This window comes from Triticum aestivum, chromosome 6A, assembly GCF_018294505.1.
Source record: "Triticum aestivum cultivar Chinese Spring chromosome 6A, IWGSC CS RefSeq v2.1, whole genome shotgun sequence".
NCBI lineage: Eukaryota > Viridiplantae > Streptophyta > Magnoliopsida > Poales > Poaceae > Triticum > Triticum aestivum.
The window spans coordinates 557,164,285-557,185,268 of NC_057809.1; the positions used below are offsets into that span (position 1 = coordinate 557,164,285).

The 20,984-nt window shown below is 46.9% G+C and overlaps 2 protein-coding genes across 2 annotated transcripts; one reads left to right on the forward strand and one right to left on the reverse strand.

The window, feature by feature from the left end:
- Window positions 1-1,026: 1,026 nt before the first annotated feature.
- On the forward strand, window positions 1,027-2,889 carry LOC123128470 (transcription factor MYB93). The gene is made up of 3 exons (XM_044548477.1): window positions 1,027-1,528; window positions 1,638-1,767; window positions 1,901-2,889. Exons 1-3 carry the CDS (start codon window positions 1,396-1,398, stop codon window positions 2,631-2,633), a joined length of 996 nt encoding a protein of 331 aa, XP_044404412.1. The 5' UTR covers window positions 1,027-1,395; the 3' UTR covers window positions 2,634-2,889.
- Window positions 2,890-5,400: 2,511 nt separating this feature from the next.
- LOC123128471 (50S ribosomal protein L29, chloroplastic) lies at window positions 5,401-6,987 on the reverse strand. The gene is made up of 2 exons (XM_044548478.1): window positions 6,590-6,987; window positions 5,401-5,816 (listed from the first exon to the last, which is right to left on the reverse strand). The coding sequence occupies exons 1-2, from the start codon at window positions 6,932-6,934 to the stop codon at window positions 5,670-5,672; spliced, it is 492 nt and encodes a 163-aa protein (XP_044404413.1). The 5' UTR covers window positions 6,935-6,987; the 3' UTR covers window positions 5,401-5,669.
- Window positions 6,988-20,984: the final 13,997 nt, after the last annotated feature.

Sequence of the window (20,984 nt, forward strand, 5' to 3'; positions counted from 1 at the left end):
TGGTTTGTTGCCCGGTCGCTGGGTCGGAGCAGGTAACTGCAATGACGAGCGAATCTATCCATCTGGGACCTCACCACCTGTGTGTGTGTTGTTGGTTCGGTTGCAGCTCAGCGACCCTGGTAATTTGTCAACGACATGTACATCGCACCAAGTGGCCGGATATATGATGCTGCCTACTTGCTACAGCTGAAATACATTTCAGACTAAAGCAGCACACGCATTATGGATAAGCAGGCATTACGTGCCAAACCAACGAATTCAAAGTATATACTTAGTTTTTGGGACCGCATGAACAAGACTACAAGGCCAGATCTCTGCATACGTTGTACTCTATAAACAAGAGATGCCTGCATACGCAATTCTAGCTAGCTGTTAACACTGTCATCTGGTCTACTTCTACAAAAAAAAAAATATTTCTCCTTAACTATTTGTTAGTTATTAGGACGGTCTCAGTCCAGCTCCATACGCAGGCCTGTCATCTTATGGTCCCGTTACATACTTGAGAAGAGGATATACGCCAACATGTACTATGATATCCCAGGAATCTAGTCATCTACATGTTGACATGCATGCAAATGCTGTATAATAGTATAACTCTAAAAGAAATGCATAAGATGGGTGTCATGTGCCAAGTACAATGTTGCCAATACAATATCAACAGATCTTGAGGCTGCTACAACTACATTCCAAGACACGAATTGAAGTTGATGAAATTGCATCAGTTATGTCTTTGGAATTGATACAGCATGCTTCCAGGAACCCACTTCTGAAACCTTTGCTCATTTTATATGGAAAACAGGCCCCCCAGCAAGTAATCACAATATATGGTAGTAGGACATGTCACATGATGAGCTACTGGCTATGCTACTTAAAAATCAACAATGATCTGATTGTGCTTTCTTAAATGTTAAACACCCAATGCATCATCCTTTTTTTGTGCACAACAGCAACGAAAACAACACAATTAAAGCAAGGCTTAAGGAGCACACCTTGTTCAAAAAAAGGATTAAGGAAAACAGAGTGTATCAATGTGACTGCTGAATGCTGATTGCCCAAGTAGCAGCTAGCGGCTTAAGTCAACAACATGGATCAACAGCCCTTATCTTAGTGTGGAGGACACCAATACCCTTGCCCCCGGGCGCATGACATGTGCTCTACGTCGCATACCCAAATTATCTAAGGGCAGATTAGTCCTTTCCACTCGAATAATCTAATCCTGACCTACGTTTAGACACCGGATTTCATGGCCTTTATATAGAGGAAGCTGTGTTCCGGTGACCAGACATCCTTGACACAGGAAACCCCAAGGACCAAGCTAGGGAGGAGAGGCAGATAGCTTTGTCTCCCTCCTTCCCACCTGCACCATCCTACCCCAATTCTATCTCAATCCTATCAATGGGGAGGTCTCCTTGCTGTGACGAGAATGGCCTCAAGAAGGGGCCTTGGACACCCGAAGAGGACCAGAAACTCACGGACTACATCGAGAAGCATGGCCATGGGAGCTGGAGAGCACTGCCTAAGCTTGCAGGTACGCAACGCACGCATCCGTTTTCTGTCTCGCTATCGGGCAGAGATGCCGTGGCTAGCTTTGGTCCGAAATGTAGCTCATGCTTCTGGTTCTTCTGTGCATCTCACAGGACTCAACAGGTGTGGCAAGAGCTGCAGACTGAGATGGACCAACTACCTGAGGCCAGATATCAAGAGAGGAAAGTTCACACCCGAGGAAGAGCAGACCATCCTCCAGCTCCACTCCGTCCTTGGCAACAAGTACGGCATACCTATCAAATCTCTTGCTTATTAATCTTCAAGAATGGTCTACATGTGTTGTATAATCTTCAAAAACATATATATGTGGTGCTCTTGCTAACACACACAAACTGGGTTGTGCTGATCAAACCAGGTGGTCAGCCATCGCGAAGCACCTCCCTGGACGGACCGACAATGAGATCAAGAACTTCTGGAACACTCACCTGAAGAAGAAGCTGATCCAGATGGGCTTCGACCCGATGACGCACCGACCGAGGACCGACTTCTTCGCCGCGCTGCCACAGCTCATCGCGCTAGCCAACCTCCGCCAGCTTGTGGAGCAGCGCCCGTGGGACGACCAAAGCGCCAGCCAACTGCAAGCCGATGCAGTCCAGGCAGCAAAGCTCGAGTACTTACAGTGCCTGCTGCAGTCCGCAGCAGCCATTGCGACTAGTCCCAGCTCCAGCAGCATCAACACCATCCCCACTGACCTACAGCAAATCGGCCTCCTGAGTCCTTCGCAGATGTCTTCCTTGTCTTCGCTGTCATCTCCAAGGATCCTGGAGGGTATTAATGGCCAAGACTTGGTAACTGGGCAAGTGTCTGACATCCAGATACCTAGTAGCTCATTCTTCGAACACGAACAGCCTATCATCAATGGTACCAACCAGAACTCAGATTACAGTGCAAACAGCGGTGAGGGGGAGAACGGCACCCAGAAACCGTTGCTCCTGTCAGAGGACTCCCTTCCGCCACTTGCTGACTTCCCTATTTCCAACCTCGGCGATGCTTGCAGCACCTCAAGCTGTGACGCTGAGGGCAACGGCACCCAGCTCCCTATTTGGTCTGACTCATTTTATGATGAGTTCATGAGCGAGTTTGCATGAGTTCTGACTGCAAGTGTGTGCTACTCTTTGGTTTGCTTTTTCAATTTTAGTTTCTCACATCTTACCTCTTATTTGTGATGTGATTTCCATTATAGTGCTGTAGCCCCAGTTGGATTTTTTAGCGCTATAGCTTTCAGCGTGCATTGGCAACCCATATGCTCCTATGCATATACAGTATATGCCAAAACACTTGTACATATAGACCTGCCCCTATATAAATTTTCCAGCTTGAATTTTGTGCGACTTTTTTTTTTGCAATTTCCTAGTTTAAGTGCTTCATGGGAGACTGGGATCTTGCTCACCAACTCCTACATAATATATAACTGCATGTGGCACACTAAACATTTTTTAAATGGCAATGTGTATTAGTTGAAGACGTATGCAGTTATGCACCCTAAGTTTGTTTTTAAGTAGAAGAACATAATTTTAATAATATTTCACTCTACTATCAACAAAATCAAAATCTACTAGCAGTAAAACAGAGTTGCAGAACAGCGGAGCATATATGTATTGATCCACGGTATATAGAGAAGAAACAGATAACGTATGTGGTCTTTTCAAGAGAAAAGCTTGTGTTGCAAGCTGCAAATGCTTTATTGAAAAATGATACAGTGATGCTCAAAGAAGGAACCTTCCAGATGCTACTATTGGCAGTGCAAGATATAGGAAAGAAACTTGTCTTCCGAGGCAGTTATAGGAAGTTGAGTAATTTTTGCCCTGTCAAAAGAGGGGCTAGAAATCAAGTAGCAATGATAAGAAGGATCCAAGCACCTAAGACATATGCTGCTGTCACTACCAATATTAAATTATGCTAATCATGCATGAGCCATCAGCTTTTCCTAAGCACTGCTAGTGTTTTGCCATAGTCATTTGTCATCATGTCCTTGTCGGAGATCAAACATCTCACAGCTTCAAACCATTTGCATTTTAGTTTTCTTTTAAAATGCTATGCTTTCTTCTGACTTGTGAGCAGGTACTGGTCGATGCCTTTTCCTCCAAGACATTGACGGCTAACATTAATAAACTTAATTTAATCAAACAATAACAGCACCGCTTTATTTGTCACTGACAAGTGTCAGTTTTCGGATTTTTCTATATAAAGGTGTGAATAGAGTGTGGTTCAATTTTGGTACAACCAAGGACATTTGGGAGAAGGAAGCAAATCAAGGTGGTACCTATGATGCCACGGGTTGGATATTGCACTAAGCTTCCTATGTCACTGAGAAAGTAAGAATAGGTGGTAGACTATTGTAAAATCCATATTTGGAGTAGTTGGGACTGGGAAAGGAAAATGCATAAAAGACACACACAGGTAGACACCCCTTGGTGAATATTGGAATACACTTGCTGAATAAGACTTCTTACGATCTTCATGTTTGATAAATAGCACAAATTATGGTTTAAATATATGTGATAACTGTGAATAGTAACCTTTCCTGATTCTGTCAACAGGTCCCAGCATAGTTTAGAAACAGTTATGAAATGTCAAATGTGGAAGTATTCTTGCAATCATAACGCGAAGCTGGTCGACAGTGAATCCTAACCGGTAAAATTTTGTGGCTCTAGCAACTTCAAACTTCTTTGAGCATTAGTCTTGTGTAGGACATAAATTTCCTTTGGGGCTTCTTTGTGTTTTAACAGTTGACAGTAAGGTAAAACCATTAGATTTGCATTACTTAGCAGGTTTTGCCCCTATTTTGGTCACAACAACTGAATAAGACAAAGCTGTGGTAAAAGGTAAAAACAAAACTGTCGATGACATGGAACTTTTTTTTAAAAGAGCATGTGAATGCTATCTTCCGTTATCAGCATATCAAACAATCCAGGTCCAACTACAGTACTAAGTCCTGAATGTATATTGAGCAGAAAATGAGAACAAGGTGACTAGAATGTTTTGTGGGTGAAGCCTCTCAAACATCTCAAACTAAGATCAGATCAGCACTATAATTTTGGGCTAAAGGGCCTGCCTGGCAGTCTGGGCTTACTAATGATGGAACTGATCATGACATCTGCAGCATACTTTAGACGCTAGATTAGAAGCTGTAAATCAGCACTAACAACAATCTGAGTGTCCTACACAAGAAGAGGAATTAGAGATTTTCACAGAAGTTTCCAAATATTTGATAAATAGTAAACTGAGCAAAATAAAGCACCATAATTCACAAAGTTATTATTATAGATATGAGTAGAACAATATGTTTCTTTACATTAGTTTATCTTCTTTGTTTAGGTAAATCAGTTCTTTTTAGCATCAGGGTCCAATAAAGTGAGCAATCTTGACAGTGGCTGATGTGGTCACTGTGTCAAAAGGTGGTCCGGGTAGTTTTTAAATCATTAAGGGTATATGCCCACACAAAGCAATGTTAAGTGAGTAGAATGAGCAGTTTGGACAGTTAAGCTGGCTGAATGAACAACAAGTCAGTTACCTGCTTAAAATTATCGAAGCTTCTCATTGAGCACAGTATACCCTTTTTGTTTTTTCTTAATTGGTGGGTTAAGTAGGCAGACATAATATTATTTCCTTTTCTTAACTTTGAGAAGACAAATCATTTGTAAGACTGAATATTTTCATGACATGGCAAAGATTCAAAAGAATAGGCAACACACAGTTGAGCATAATCACAAAAAAAACTAGAGGAGAGGCCATGTGTTTTCGTTGTTATGGCGCAGAAAACTAAATGGTAACACGAGATTGTCCTACAGAATCAAGGTTGAAATGTCATCAAGTGACATACTTTGATCCGGTTGAGCATAATGATAAATCATGTAAGCCAGGTACGGAGTGCTACTTAGTCTTGACAACTGAATAGCATAAACTCCTTACACGTAGTTTCATATGTCAATTATATAAGAACATAAACAATTAACACAGAAAGAAGTAGCAGAAATTTCAAATAAAACTGAGATTTACACGCAAAAATGGTAACGTAAGTTCTGGTTTTAACAGCAAGGACTTGAAAGCTGTACTCTGGATTACAAAACAAACCATTATAAGGGGTGAAATGACTTGTGCAAATTGCCTGTTTTTGCTGTTTTCTAGTCCTCCTCCTTCTTCTCCCTTAGAGATGGTGGTGGTCCAACCACAATACCCAGTTTCCATTTCCTGTCAAGCTTCCTAGAATTTCTTTTGTTGATTCCTTGTTCAATTTCCCTTTCTCTTCTCACAGTCAGCAGACGAGCAACCTGATGAAAAGATGAAAACGTAAGTCAAAAACAATTTTGAGACATGCTGCTACTAAGGCATCTGAAATATACTAGATTAACTTGATAGATTCATTTCCAAATGTCATGGATCTATTAATACAGGAGTCGTCTGAGGTTCTAAAATATGAATTATTCGCTGCTAACTGTTTGTTCTAAGGTTCACCCCGTGCTGAGATGAAGGTTTCAACCTTCAAGCAGGCGATGAGTATAATTCTTAATTAGCATATCACAAGACCCAAAGACGAGCATTGTATCATGAAAGCTGCAAAGGTCAAGGACTACTGTTGGGATGATATGAGACTACAGTTGTCCCAGCAGCATAAGCACAAACATCCCTAAATGACTAAGTTCAGCATTATCCGGCGAAATATAATGCAAATAAGAACCATTAAGCTTTAAACTATCAGGCAAACATCCAACTAGCAAATCTGCAAGTGACTGCTCTACCATCTTAAGTAGAAGTATCAGTAACTGGTCCAAGTCAGCAGACAATCATCTCAAAATCATGAGCATTTTAGCTTAGAGCAGAGTTCAACGAAAAAGTCTGCAAGCTTAACATATCGAGCGAGCAGACCATATGACTGCAACTCCAGGAGCCCAAATGGCAAGGGAGCCGTCGTGTTCTTGGTCACACAACATTTCCACCAATCATATGCTGTGTTCCCAAACGAGACAGCAATATCGCGCAGAGATAAAGGCTACACGACCAATGCTCAGAGCAGCAACCGAGGAAGGGAGCAGGAGCAATGTACCCGCTTGCGCATGCGGCCGAACTCGCTGGACTTGAACTCCTGGCGCGCGGAGCGCTTGAGGCGGAGCAGGAAGAGCTCCCCCTTGAGGTCCACCACCTCCTGCTCCAGACTCTCCGTCTCCATGGCCCGAATCTCCTCCAGCTCCTGCTCCCTCTTCGCCATCCTCACCACCGCCGCATCGCCCCTCCCCGACGGCCGCGGCGCCGCCGCCAGCCCCGCGAACCGCGTGGCCGACGCGCCAAATGCGCGGAGGCCGAGGAATGGCGCGCGGGGCGCGGGCACGGCGAGGCCGCGGGGGGTGGAGGCGGTGAGGGGTGAGGCCGCGGCGAGGGACATCGTCGCCATCTTCGTGTTGCGCTCTCTGCTCGCGTTTGCTGTTCGGGCTCGAGGATAAGGGGATGATGATGGGGTTTATCTGATTGTCTAGGTGGCCTTCGGTGTAGTACGAATCTACACGTGTGATCGCACGGCTGAGAGCGTCTCCAACGACGTACCCTAAATCGAAGGCATCTTTTCCACTAAAATGGCCCGTTTCAAACTTAAGTATTCCCTCCGTTTATAAGATGGTCTGACAACCAATATGTGAGTAAATTAGTTGTAATAACATCTTATGTCATTGAGTGTTTAGCAGAAAAAATACCAAATTTAGGGTTTGTGTCTTACTTAACTACCACTTTCTTAACACTAACAAAAGACTACCACAATTACTTAATTTTTTGGCAAAAAAACTACCAAATGCATTTGACCTATTTATACAATTTAAACGTGTGTATGACAACCATGACCCACTCATCAGGGCTAACGTGGTGGGAAAATTTACTCCGGTTATTTTGACTGTTAAGTTGACCGTTATGACAAGTGGGGCCCACGCGTCATCATCAACCTCCTTCCTCCTCCTCTTTCTCTATCATAATGGTCAGCTTAACAATCAAAATAAGCAGAATTGACTTTTCCGCCACATCAACCCTGATGGGCGGGTCCCGCCTGTCATAGACGTGTTTAAATCGTCGGTTATCAAATGCATTTGGTAGATTTTTGCAAACAAAATTAAGTAAATGTGGTAGCCTTTTGTCACTATTAAGAAGTGGTAATTCAGTTAGACACAAACCCCAAATGTGGTAGTTTTTTTTATTAAATATTCTATATTACCGGATGTGGGGAGTACATCCATGGCCCCTCGAAAAAAATATTCCCACATCTGGCCCCTTGAGGAGATGTCTAACTGTTTTTTCATGATTAATACACGTAGCCGTGACAAACAGTTTGTAGTGTCTTTATCTACATTGACAACCCATGTGAGGTGGAAAAGTCAATGGTGACAACTCTTTTGTAATTTACTAGACTAGATATCGTTTTAGTTTCTAGACAGACTACAACTAGGATAAGAATAAGTTATATGAAATTAGTCTTCAAAAATAAAAATAAAATACTTTACCACATGCATATTTTTCTGTTTAGCGGTCAGGCTAAGAAAGACTACATTTGTGTGGTTGCTCATTATGTTAACGAAACATGGCAACTAGACAAAGGAATCATATGATTCGAATTAATTGCCGTATCGCGCATTGGTGAGAACATTTGGATAATTAAAGTTGTGGTAGATTTTGGACTCACCAACAAGATCTTTGCAATAACTTTGGATAATTAAAACCATTCAGGTGCGCATCAAAGGCGAGCAATGAGTGTGTCCACGTGGGCATTAGCGGTACTGTTTTATCGATCGATAATTTTGGATGGTCATCGTAAAAAGGCCTCACACATGTGGCCCAGCCCCGTACTCCACGCAACCTCTCCTCCTCTTCTCGTCTCTCCTCTCCCTCGCCGCCGCCGCCGTGGCCACTGCTTCTCCATACCCTGCCTCGTGTCCCTTCCGCCGGTGCGATGCTAGCCACACCGCAGCCACTCATAAAACGACGACGATGAGGAGGCTCGGCCCTTGGCGTAGACCCGTGCTCCCGAGCAGCGGCAGCGTCAGATTTCTCTGTCTCGCAGCGCCAAGCCTCCCGTCTGCGTCGCGACGCCGCCGGCATGGAGGCCCGGGCTCTCGCAGCCTCTGCGGTGTCCGGTGCTCCGGCGAGGTCTCTGGGGACCACTTGGCGGGGAACTGGTGTGGCTTCCAGTCATGGGTTCCGGTGACTCAAAGCCGTACATCTGAGCCGCCGCCTCCAGCTCGTTTATTCCATATTCCCCCTAGGGCTTCACCGCCATCGCAGATCCTTCCTTCCGGTTGCTGCCGCGTTCGTCTGCTACGGGTCCTCCGTGTTCGTGACTGCTGTATCGACACCGAGAGAATTTCTTCATCCGTCAGGTATTACTCCCAACACATGATTCTTTCGTTTTGGGGGTCGATCGAGTTTCCCTTGTCGGCTGCCAATTTCACGAGGGTCGTCACCATGCTGGTGCTACTTTCGTGTTGGTTATGCTAGTGGTGATGTAGCCAATAGTGCTAACTCAATTACTGAAGCTCAGTCTGCTATACGGAAGAAGGAGAACTTGGACCAATGTACTTCGATGCAACACCTTTTAATTGGTTCTATGTTGCTCCAGGTTCCTCCACCCCAGTCAGAAGTGAAACCAAATTTTAGGACTCCACCAAAAAGGCTCTGATCCATTCTGAAGAAAGAAGAAATATGCAAGTTTCTTTAGTACGTAGTTGTAGAGTCCAAAGGTTACATGCATGGCCTTTATTTTCTTATGTTTTTTTAGTCAGCTATTAGTTACGTGAGCAATCTGAGTCTAGCTAGGATCCAACGCGATCAACGGTGCCGGTTATTTAATTAGTTAAAACCTGGCTTAGTTTAAATAGGAGATAGAGTCCGTGTGAGTAAAGCTAGCTTGTACGTCGGTTTGGCCTGCTTATATAACGGGCACGTTCCGGCCGTGTACGAGGTCGGTTTTTTGGGGTTATCGTGAGATTTGTTTCGGTTGTGAGTTTCAATAAACAGAAAATGTCCCATGTCGGGGGACACCCAATATTGTCTTTGTTGCTGATTCGTGTGGATTTTGTTGCTGCTGCGCGTGGAGTTGATCTAGTCTACTGAACGCTAGTTTTTGATCTTACGGTCTTGCATCATTGCTCGACCGGAATTTCTTGTGCTGCGGCCAGTATCGTGGAAGATCGGACCAACCGACTCGTCGTCTAGTCGAGTCTTATCAAGTGGTATTCAGAGCTAAGGTTATTCACGGTACCGTGTTGATCAAGATGTCAACCTCGGTCAACAAGGGTGATGAGGTTGCTGCTGATTCTGAGGAAATAGTACGTCCAGTGTATGCGGATGATATTCCGCAAAATATTCGAGATGGTTTTGACCACACATGCAACTACATCAAGCAATGTCATGATGCGCTCGGTAAAAGGATAGATGTCATGATCACTCGGTTTGATGGTTTGGCAGACATCATCAATATGCCGGCGACGAATTTTTCCCCACCACAGACTGCTCCGGCGGCTCCACTGCATTATGCACCACCTGCTCGCGACGGACATGCCGGCGTGCATGATCGCCGTTTGGCGGCACAACCTCATGCTGGAGATGATGGTCTTGATGACGGCGTTGACCAGGTGGGGTACGCGCCACGACCACGACACTATGAGCCTCGTCCTGAAACTTCCATTCGTGGCGGAGTGCATGACCGAGTTGGTCAAGCTGTGCGTGTGCCTGTGGATGATGGAATTGGGCGCATAAAAATTTCAATCCCTTCGTTCTCTGGCAAGTGTGAACCAGAAGGCTATTTAGAGTGGGAGATGCGTGTGGATCAAATTTTTGATGCTCATCATTATAGTGAGGAGAAGAAAGTTCAACTTGCTGGCATTGAGTTTACCGGTTACGCGCTAATATGGTGGAATCAAATTTGTCGTTCAAGACATCGCCCGACGACTTGGCGAGGGATGAAAGAGTTCATGAGGCGACGTTTTGTTCCTGAACACTATAAAAGAGATATGTACAACAAGTTGCAGCGGCTCTCTCAAGGTAATATGAGTGTTGATGAATATTACAAGGAGATGGAATTGCTTATGATACGTACAGGGACAACGGAGGATCCAGAGGCGACCATGGCACGTTTCTTTAACGGGCTGAATATCGAGGTGCAAGATCGTGTTGAGATAGTGGTCTACTACAACATACAAGATCTTGTGCACCAAGCTGTGCGTGCGGAACAACAGATTAAGCGACGCCAAGTCAACACAGTTTCCGATACCACTTTGAACACATGGCGTCGCTCGCAGCATAAGAATGAGGATGTCGTTCCTAGCTCCAGGACGACAACATCAAATCGTTCTCATGGTTCCGTGCAAAAGGATGCTTCAAAATCAGGACTGTCGAGGGTTGATTCTAATGTGCAGTCGATCGGACGCACTAGTGACATAGAGTGTTTCAAGTGTGGTGGAAGGGGACATATGAAGCGTGAATGTCCTAATGAGAAAAGAGTGTTGCTCACAAGAGATGGATATGCATCCGCTAGTGATGAAGAGACAGTTTCTGACAATTCTAGTGAAAAATCCGAGGATGCTAAAAATGTGGTTGTGAGTTTTGAAGCTGCCGAATCATATCCATCATTGATGGTGCAGTGAGTGTAAGGGGATCACATTGAGGATAAGGGACAGCGTTGGAATATTTTTCAAACTCAATGCAAAATCAACAAAACCAATTGTAAGTTGATCATAGATGGAGGAAGCTACACTAATGCAGTAAGCAAGGACTTGGTGGATGCTTTAGCTTTGCCTACTTGGAAGCACCCACAACCGCATTGTGTCGAATGGTTATATCAATCGGGCAAACTGAAAGTTACTCATAAGGTGCATGTCAATTTTTTGGTTGGCGATTATACCGATACAATAATCTGTGGTGTTCTATCAATGGATGCATGCCAGTTATTATTGGAGAGGCCATGGCAATATGATCATCGTGCTATGCATGAAGGAAGGTCTAACACTTATTCTTTTTGGGACTCTGGAAGGCGACATGTGTTATAGCCGATGTTCGCTAGTGCTATCAAGAACGATGTCTGTAAGGTCCCCAAAGCTACCACGAAACCGAGGACGGCTTCGCTCCAAGAGGGAGGGGATGATGTAGCCAATAGTGCTAACTCAATTACTGAAGCTCAGTCTGCTATACGGAAGAAGGAGAACTTGGACCAATGTACTTCGATGCAACACCTTTTAATTGGTTCTATGTTGCTCCAGGTTCCTCCACCCCAGCCAGAAGTGAAACCAAATTTTAGGACTCCACCAAAAAGGCTCTGATCCATTCTGAAGAAAGAAGAAATATGCAAGTTTCTTTAGTACGTAGTTGTAGAGTCCAAAGGTTACATGCATGGCCTTTATTTTCTTATGTTTTTTTAGTCAGCTATTAGTTACGTGAGCGATCTGAGTCTAGCTAGGATCCAACGTGATCATCGGTGCCGGTTATTTAATTAGTTAAAACCCGGCTTAGTTTAAATAGGAGATAGAGTCCGTGTGAGTAAAGCTAGCTTGTACGTCGGTTTGGCCTGCTTATATAACGGGCACGTTCCGGCCGTGTACGAGGTCAGTTTTTTGGGGTTATCGTAAGATTTGTTTCGGTTGTGAGTTTCAATAAAGAGAAAACGTCCCATGTCGGGGGACACCCAATATTGTCTTTGTTGCTGATCCGTGTGGATTTTGTTGCTGCTGCGCGTGGAGTTGATCTAGTCTACTCAACACTAGTTTTTGATCTTACGGTCTTGCATCTTTGCTCGACCGAAATTTCTTGTGCTGCGGCCAGTATCGTGGAAGATCGGACCAACCAGCGACCCGTCGTCTAGTCAAGTCTTATCAAGTGGTAGGGCTCTAAGTTGGGTTGAATTTCAGCATGGACCCTGTTTTTTTGTAAGCAAGAACCGATGAGCCTAATTGAAATAGTAGATCATTGGAGCAAGCTACATCCGTTAGGTTCCTTCAAGGAATTAATCAGCTGGTGACCCAGTGTTTAGGGTCGGCCTATGGTGCAAAATTTGTTAGATTTGGTTCCTGTGTAATTTTTATTTGTCCAGTAAAAATCAGGTTAGTGTTGCCCTGAGAGGAAAATAAACCACCCACAAAGATTAATGACATGGCCGTGGTGTTACCCAATTTGGTGCATGCCAAGGAAGGACGTCCTGTTTTTAGACCCGATCTTGTAATTACTTTGGTGCCTTCCCAGAATAATAGTGTGCACATGTGGTAGGTACAGTAAGACAACTAGGTACTAGAAAAGGAATAAGCAGGTTATGAAATTCCTAACAGCTCTTTCTGTGTTGATCAAATTGGTGATATGTGCTAGCTGGGTAGTTAACAAAGATTCTCTGGTACTCTTTATGTGAAGTGCGTGTTTCTCAGCGTCATTGCCTCGTGTGTTTTCGGTCTCTTCGACTTTACAAAAGAGATGGCCGGCATCTCCAGTTCAGGTTGGCCGCTTGGTCATGTGTGGCTGTATAGATGGTTGTTCTTGTTGTGATGATGTTCATGGATTTGTTGTTGATGTTAACCCGCTTATAGCCTGTTCGTTGTTATGTCGCGTCAAGGTGTGCTCTCGTTGTCATGTTTTATTCAATTATTGTGCTGATCTGTGTGGTCCCTTGGTGTGTTCTAAGGCCAACCTGCAGCATGGCTGTCTCACGAGCTCACTGTTGCATGGTTTGATCTGATTTTGTGTGGTTCTAGCCGGTGCTTAAATTCTGTCTACATATTTATGGATGAAGCCCACACATACATACTCATGGATTTGATTTTGCACTATGCCCTTGTGAGCAATCAAGCTATCAGGTGAGAATTGATTCGTGGCTCTTTCTTTTTTGAATTGGTTGTTATGTGGTTCTTGGGGACTCTGAGGGAGTCCTGGATTAGGGGGTGTCCGAATGGCCGGACTATACCTTCGCCGGACTCCTGGACTATGAAGATACAAGATTGAAGACTTCGTCCCGTGTCCGGAAGGGACTTTCCTTGGCGTGGAAGGCAAGCTTGACGATACGGATATGCAGATCTCCTACCATTGTAACCGACTTTATGTAACCCTAACTCTCTCCGATGTCTATATAAACCGGAGGGTTTTAGTCTGTAGGACAACACACAATCATACCATAGGCTAGCTTCTAGGGTTTAGCCTCTCCGATCTCGTGGTAGATCTACTCTTGTACTATCCATATCATCAATATTAATCAAGCAGGACGTAGGGTTTTACCTCCATCGAGAGGGCCCGAACCTGAGTAAAACTTCGTGTCCCTTGCCTCCTGTTACCATCCGGCCTAGACGCACAGTTCGGGACCCCCTACTCGAGATCCGCCGGTTTTGACACCGACATTGGTGCTTTCATTGAGAGTTCCTCTGTGTCGTCGCCGTCAGGCTTGATGGCTCATACGATCATCGATAGTGATGCGGTCTAGGGTGAAACTTGTCTCCCCGGACAGATCTCTGTCTTTGGCGGCTTTGCACTGCGGGCCAATTCACTTGGCCATCTGGAGCAGATCGAAAACTATGCCCCTGGCCGTCAGGTCGGATTTGGAAGTTTAAACTACACGGCTGACATCCGCGGGGACTTGATTTTCGACGGATTTGAGCCACTGCCGAGCGCGCCGCACTGCCACGACGAGCATGATCTAGCTCTGCCGCCTAACAGTGCCCTGAAGGCCGCACCCGCATCCGCTTCGACCCTTAATTCGGAGCCAACCGCGCCGATCGAGGATGGGTGGTTGGACGCCGCCTCGGGGGCTGCGATCCTAACGGCGATCGAGTCGAACACCAGCCCCGCACTCCGCGAGACTCATGATTCCAAGGAGCCGGACTCCTCTCCGGACTCCGAACCATTCGCGCCTCTGCCGATCGAATCCGATCGGGCGCCGATCATGGAGTTTACCGCCGCGGACATCTTTCAGCACTCGCCCTTTGGCGATATTATAAAATCACTAAAGTCTCTCTCTTTATCAGAAGAGCCCTGGCCGGACTACTGTCAGCGAGATTGGGATGCGGACGATGAAGAAATTCAAAGCCCACCCACCACCCACTTTGTAGCCACTGTCGATGATTTAACCGACATGGTCGACTTCGACTCCGAAGACTTCGACGGTATGGACGCCGATGAAGGAGACGATGAAGAACCAGCGCCTATGGGTCCTGGAACGCCACCTCGTCATATGACGTATACATGGTGGACGCACCAAAAGATGACAACGAGGAGCGAAAGGACGCACTGAAGGCTTGTTCCCTTGAAAAGCAGTCAAAGCAGCGACGCAAGCGCCGCCCCAAATCCCGTCTCGACAGAAATAGCGATCACACAGACCCAGCGTTGGAGCAGGGCAAACCGCTGCCGGACAACGGCAATCCGGATAATCAAACCGAACAAACAAATCCTATCAAGGATAATGGTCCGGACGACATAACGCCGGACAGACACCCAGAGCAGCAGACGGCCCGTAAAAGGCTTGTTGCTACCGCGAGGAGTCTGAAAAAGCAGAAGCAAAGGCTCAAGGCCGCGCAAGACACACTCCAAATCAGATGGAGTAAAATACTCAACACTACAGCAAGGTACGGCGACAATCGCCCCTACAAAAGCTACCCAAAGCAGAAGCTGCTACCCGAATTCGATGAGGAGGCCTCAGAACCCCCACAACCAAATATCAAAGTAGCCACCTGGTCGGATAGACGACCCCTCTACCAACACAGAGCGGCATACAATGCCGCTCACAATACAATACGCGACCCATGCGAGGTCTCGCACCCAAAGGACGGCGCAACAAGATTCATTTATGGACCACGCAATCGCGCCCCAGCATACAATGCAACACAACAAACATCCGAACAACGCGGTACACCCAGCTACATAGGTGCCGCACACCCCCTATGTTTCACCGATGAGGTGCTGGACCACGAATTTCCAGAGGGATTCAAGCTCGTAAACATAGAGGCATACGACGGAACAACAGACCCAGGGGTCTGGATTGAGGACTACATCCTTCATATCCATATGGCTCGAGGAGATGATCTCCATGCCATCAAGTACCTACCCCTCAAGCTCAAAGGGCCAGCTCGTCACTGGCTCAAAGGCCTCCCCGAAAGCTCCATTGGAAGTTGGGAAGAGCTCGAAGACGCCTTTCGGGCAAATTTTCAAGGGACTTATGTCCGACCTCCGGATGCGGACGATTTGAGTCATATAACTCAACAGCCCGGAGAGTCAGCCCGAAAGCTCTGGAACATGTTTCTTACTAAAAAGAACCAGATTGTCGACTGTCCGGACGCCGAAGCCTTGGCAGTCTTAAGCATAGCGTCCGTGACGAATGGCTCGCCAGACACCTCGGCCAAAATAAGCCGAGAATGATGGCCGCATTAACAAAACTCATGACTCGCTTTTGTGCGGGTGAGGACAGCTGGCTAGCCAGATGCAGCACCAGTGACCCCAGTACATCTGAAGTTAGAGATGGAAACAGGAAATCATGGCGCAACAGTAACAAACGCCGGAATAAAGAAGACAACACGAAGGGCACGACAGTAAATGCCGGATTCAAAAGATCTCGGCCAGGTCAAAAGCCGCCCCCTAAAGGCACCAGGGATGAATTGTCCAGCCTCAACAAAATTCTGGACCAGGTATGTCAGATTCATAGTACCCCTGGTAAACCTGCTAATCATACCCACAGAGAATGTTGGGTCTTCAAGCAGTCTGGCAAGCTCAACGCCGTACACAAGGGGGGGGATACACCAAGTGAAGACGAGGACAAGCCTCCCAAGCAAGACACCGGGGAACAAAAGAAATTTTCACCAGAAGTCAAAACAGTAAACGTGTTACACGTAATCAAGGGAAAAAACAACGCGGCACTCCCAGGAAAATATACCCAAGTGCCTGTCACCACGAAGTCCTGCCACTGGTCATCTCAACCGATCACTTTCGACCATCGCGATTACTCAGCAAGTATCCGACATGCAGGATGGGCTGCCCTGGTATTAGACCCAGTAATTGGCGGATATCACTTCACAAGAGTCTTGATGGACGGCGGCAGTAGCCTAAACCTAATATATCAGGATACAATCCGTGAGATGGGGTTAGACTCAACACAAATTCGCCATAGCAATATTACCTTTAAAGGAGTAACGCCAGGACCAGGGGCTCGTTGTACGGGCTCCCTCCTACTACAAGTTATATTCGGCTCCCTCGATAACTTCCGTCGTGAGCATTTAACTTTCCACATCGCTCTGTTTCAAAGTGGCTATCAAGCACTGCTCGGACGCGAAGCTTTCGCTCGCTTTAATGCAATACCACACTACGCCTCCCTCACACTCAAGATGCCCGGTCCACGTGGCATCATCACAGTGCACGAAAATATCAAGCGATCACTGCACGCCGAACAGAGTGAGGTTGCCTTGGCAGCCGCACACTAAAGGCGCTCGGACAAGCGAAAGCATCCAATAGGTCGTCAAGACCTCAGATACAACTAATCGAGTCTGGTGCCGCTACTTATACCGAATAAATGGTCACACCCCTATTTGTCAATACAAGGGGCTCAACACACGTAGACGAGTGGCAATTTCTTATCATCTTGAATTATACATGGTTTCTTTAAAAACTATCTTTTTGCACGACAACTTTTTCACTTAACTTACTCTCTTTTACAGACGATCATCGTGCTACACCCGTCCAAGATACGGCACAACGGAGACACAGGCGTAGACGTGTAACAGGGACCCGCTCCAAGGATTCTTTTTAGATTAAGACCCTGCGTAAACCTTTTTTACTGTCTCTTGTTGATACATATCCATCATTGAGAAGGATGCTGACGTCTTGGCATGTGGCCACGCCAGAACAATGCACGTACCTGGACACAAGGGGCTTCTTACAAAGGCCATTATTTAGGCCCGGTTTATACCACAAAGACCGAATACCTTAGGGAGTGTTCGGCGTCGCGGGTTTGGCCCTATATGCATCAGCTCCGAATCATTGTCTTTGGTCAAATGTTGGGTTTGCCCGACTCCTGTGTTTTGGTGTCTTACGTTCCGCTTTACCGGCTAAGGTAGCACTAGGAGAACTACTGCGATTGTGCCCTGGTTCATCCGGACGAGCACCTCAGTAGAGAAAGCCGAAAACTGACTGTCATGATATAGCGTGAGACTGGTCAACCACTCGATGACCTGTGGGAATGTTAGAATTCCTCTGCCTTAACGAAGGGCCGTTTTCCGGCCAGGCATGTACGCACCCCGGAATCGGGAGAGTGCGGAGCCACTAGGGGCTATCTAGTAGCCCCACTGTCAAACTCCTATGGCTAAGTGAAAGTGTTAAAGCATTATAGTCCGGTTGCCTCGCTCGCTCCGCTATCACCTCCTTAAATAGGACCAAGACGTTGGGTTAAGTGTGAACGCGTGTTTTTGCGAGCACCTCCGCATTATATGCGTGGGGGTTGAAGCCGACGACTGCAATCTTTCAGGTTATACACATGTATACATAAACGGCCTCCCAGGGGGCATCATATTACTTTCAGGCAAAAGTATAAAAATAGCCTTATAAAAATTTATAAAAGCATTTCGCTTACAATGAGATTACATATCACTCAAACATGATATTTTTTGAGCACTGGGTCTTTATCAAACGGGCACCCTCAAGAACTTCTTCAAAGTAGTGCTTAGCAGCCTTTCGACCTATAGCCGAATCCCGCGCTGCAACACTGGTAGCATCCATCTCCGCCCAGTATGCCTTAACACGGGCAAAGGCCATCCGTGCGCCCTCTATGCACGCCGACCTCTTCATCGCATTAATGCGCGGCACCACGTCAAGGAACTGCTGCACCAAGCTGAAATAGCTGTTCGGTTTTGACCTTTCCGGCCATAGCTGATCCACAACAGACCTCATGGAGAGTCCGGACAACCTATTCAGTTCGGCCCATTCGGCTAATTGGTCAGTCAATGAAAGTGGACGCTCGGGAGAATGGAATTGCCTCCAAAACAGCTAGTCTACTTCACGGTCCGTCTGACCCTGGAAGTACTTGGCCGCATCGGCAGCGCTCGCCGCCAAGTCCATATACACATCCTCCGAACTCCACAGCCGATCCAGAGGGGCATACCGTGGATCTCCGAACTTCCTCCGCAACATAAAGGATTTCCCAGCTACAATATCCCCGGCTTCCCGCAGCTCCTCCTTCTTTGCCCTCATAGCAGAGCGGAGGTCTTTTTTCGTCGCAGCAGCCTTCTCAAGGTCCGATGCCTTCGCTTGGTTTTCCTTTTCAAGAACCCGGCAACGGTCGGCGGCGGCTTTTAATTCTATGGCCATCTTGTATCGGCTCTCGCCATGCGCGGCCTTCTCGGCTTGCAACTCTTCGGCCGCCTTCAAAGCAGTCGCATTACCCAACCTCGTTTGTTCCTTGGCTCGTGCAAGTTCTGCCCGCAAGGCTTCAACAGTGGCAACTCCATCTGTAGTCACAACATATTAAAGATACTGGCATCATGCTGCTCTTTCTATGTGGCGTTTACTAGATAATGACACTTACCCTGTGCCTCGTCAAGCCTTTTGTTAACAAGCTCGATGTCGGCGTCTGCCGCATCCAACTGCCATTCTAAATGGGCAAACTCGCTAGTCCGGCTAACCACCGAAGCTTCCATCACCTGCACATAAAGGCAGTATGGTTATTACCTGGGAATATGATCCTCCATTCGTCGTCGTTTCCGACGACAACCAGAGTCTCAGGGGCTACTATGTACACAGGGCACACCTAGCATGTGCAGGATTATCATACATTCTTTTACGTACCTCAAAGCATGTCAGTAGACTCATAAAAGCTTCATGCAATCCTCTTTCGGTGGACGATATTCTCTCCATCACCGTATTCATCAGCACACGGTGTTCATCTGAGATGGCCGCTCGCCCCACCAACTCCCTCAGAACATCCGATCGCACACTAGACGGTGCCGGACTCTTTTGTCTGCTCTCTTCGGGAGCCGGACACTGGGAGCTTCGGGGGTCAATGGGATTATCTTCTGGCCTCACTGGACTCGGAGAGGCCCTCCGCGATGACACTTCAGGGTCGCCCGCTTCCGGAGCGGAGGAGTCCGGAGGAGGCGTTTCGCTCTCCATCATCTCTGGAAGAAGATCCCCCGAAGACGAGCTCATTTGAGAGGGGCTAAGGCTCGAACTGCAAAAATATATGCGTTGGTTATTTTCTCAGAAGAAAAAGATGGCATATCTGTACTATTAAAGTATTTCGGGTCACTTACGACTCGCGGGAGAATTGATCCCCCCGCAGACTTTGTGCGGCAACAGCGCCCCCCAAGGTAGGACCCTCTGCGTGAGACTTCTTCTCCCGTTTGGAAGCTTCGGCTTCCGAATCCCCGGGCGCAGTCCTTTTCCTCTTCTGGTCGTCTTCCTTCATGGAGACGCTCGCTCCCTCGGCTAGAATGGGCAGCGTTGGGGGCCCGCGTCCGCCCGCATTATCCTCCACAGTATCTTCCTTCAAGGGCTCTGGGCAAGGTGCGGTCTGGAGCATCTTTTCCAATACCGGATTTTCCAAACCCTTAGGGAGGGAGGCCGAACACCGAATCAACTTTGCCTTTGTTAGCCAGTCCTGGTCAAAAAGCGGACTCTCAGAAATAATTTCGTAACAAAGGAGAGATAGTATGTTCGGCCGGAAGATGCCTTATCTATTCAGCGGCGCGGTTAATACTCAGGACCACGTCCTCGGTGATTTCCGGACACTCCACCTGAGGTCCGAAGAATGACTTGTACATCTCCTCGTGCGTCAGGCCGAGAAAATTTTGAATGACACGCGGTCCCTCGGGATTGAACTCCCACAGGCGAAGAGGCCGGCGTTTGCAAGGCTGGACTTGACGAACCAACATAACTTGTATTACCGCAACCAAACTGAAATCTCCATTGAAGAGATCTCGAATGCGGCTTTGCAGTATAGGCACATCCTTGGCTGGACCCCAGCTCAGACCTCTGCTGATCCATGACATCAGTTGTGGTGGAGGGCCCGAGCGGAAAACAGGGGCGGCTGCCCACTTGGCACTTCTAGGAGCTGTGATGTAGAACCACTCCTGTTGCCACAATTCAGACACCTCTGGGATGGAACCTTTGGGCCACAGAGCTCCCGTCATCTTGCATATTGAGGCACCTCCGCACGCTGCATGTTGCCCCTCGATCATCTTCGGCTTTACTTCAAAGGTCTTGAGCCATAGGCCAAAGTGAGGGGTAACCCGGAGGAAGGCCTCGCACACGACAATAAATGTCATGATATGAAGAAAGGAGTCCGGAGCTAGATCATGGAAGTCTAGCCCGTAATAAAACATCAAACCTTTGACGAAAGGATCCAGAGCAAGGCCTAGACCTCGGAGGAAGTGGGAGACGAACACGACGTTCTCGTTGGGTTCAGGGGTGGGGACGGCCTGCCCTCGGGGAGGCAGCCGATGCAAAATCTCGGCGGTCAGATA

What these genes read in the sequence shown, in the direction of transcription:
- LOC123128470 (XM_044548477.1), top strand. Translation starts at nt 1,396, where the DNA reads ATGGGGAGGTCTCCTTGCTGTGACGAGAATGGCCTCAAGAAGGGGCCT. An exon ending in AGCACTGCCTAAGCTTGCAG is followed by an intron (nt 1,529 to 1,637) that starts GTACGCAACGCA and finishes TGCATCTCACAG; the next exon opens with GACTCAACAGGTGTGGCAAG. An exon ending in CACTCCGTCCTTGGCAACAA is followed by an intron (nt 1,768 to 1,900) that starts GTACGGCATACC and finishes TGATCAAACCAG; the next exon opens with GTGGTCAGCCATCGCGAAGC.
- LOC123128471 (XM_044548478.1), bottom strand. Translation starts at nt 6,934, where the DNA reads ATGGCGACGATGTCCCTCGCCGCGGCCTCACCCCTCACCGCCTCCACC. An exon ending in TCGGCCGCATGCGCAAGCGG is followed by an intron (nt 5,817 to 6,589) that starts GTACATTGCTCC and finishes TCTTTTCATCAG; the next exon opens with GTTGCTCGTCTGCTGACTGT.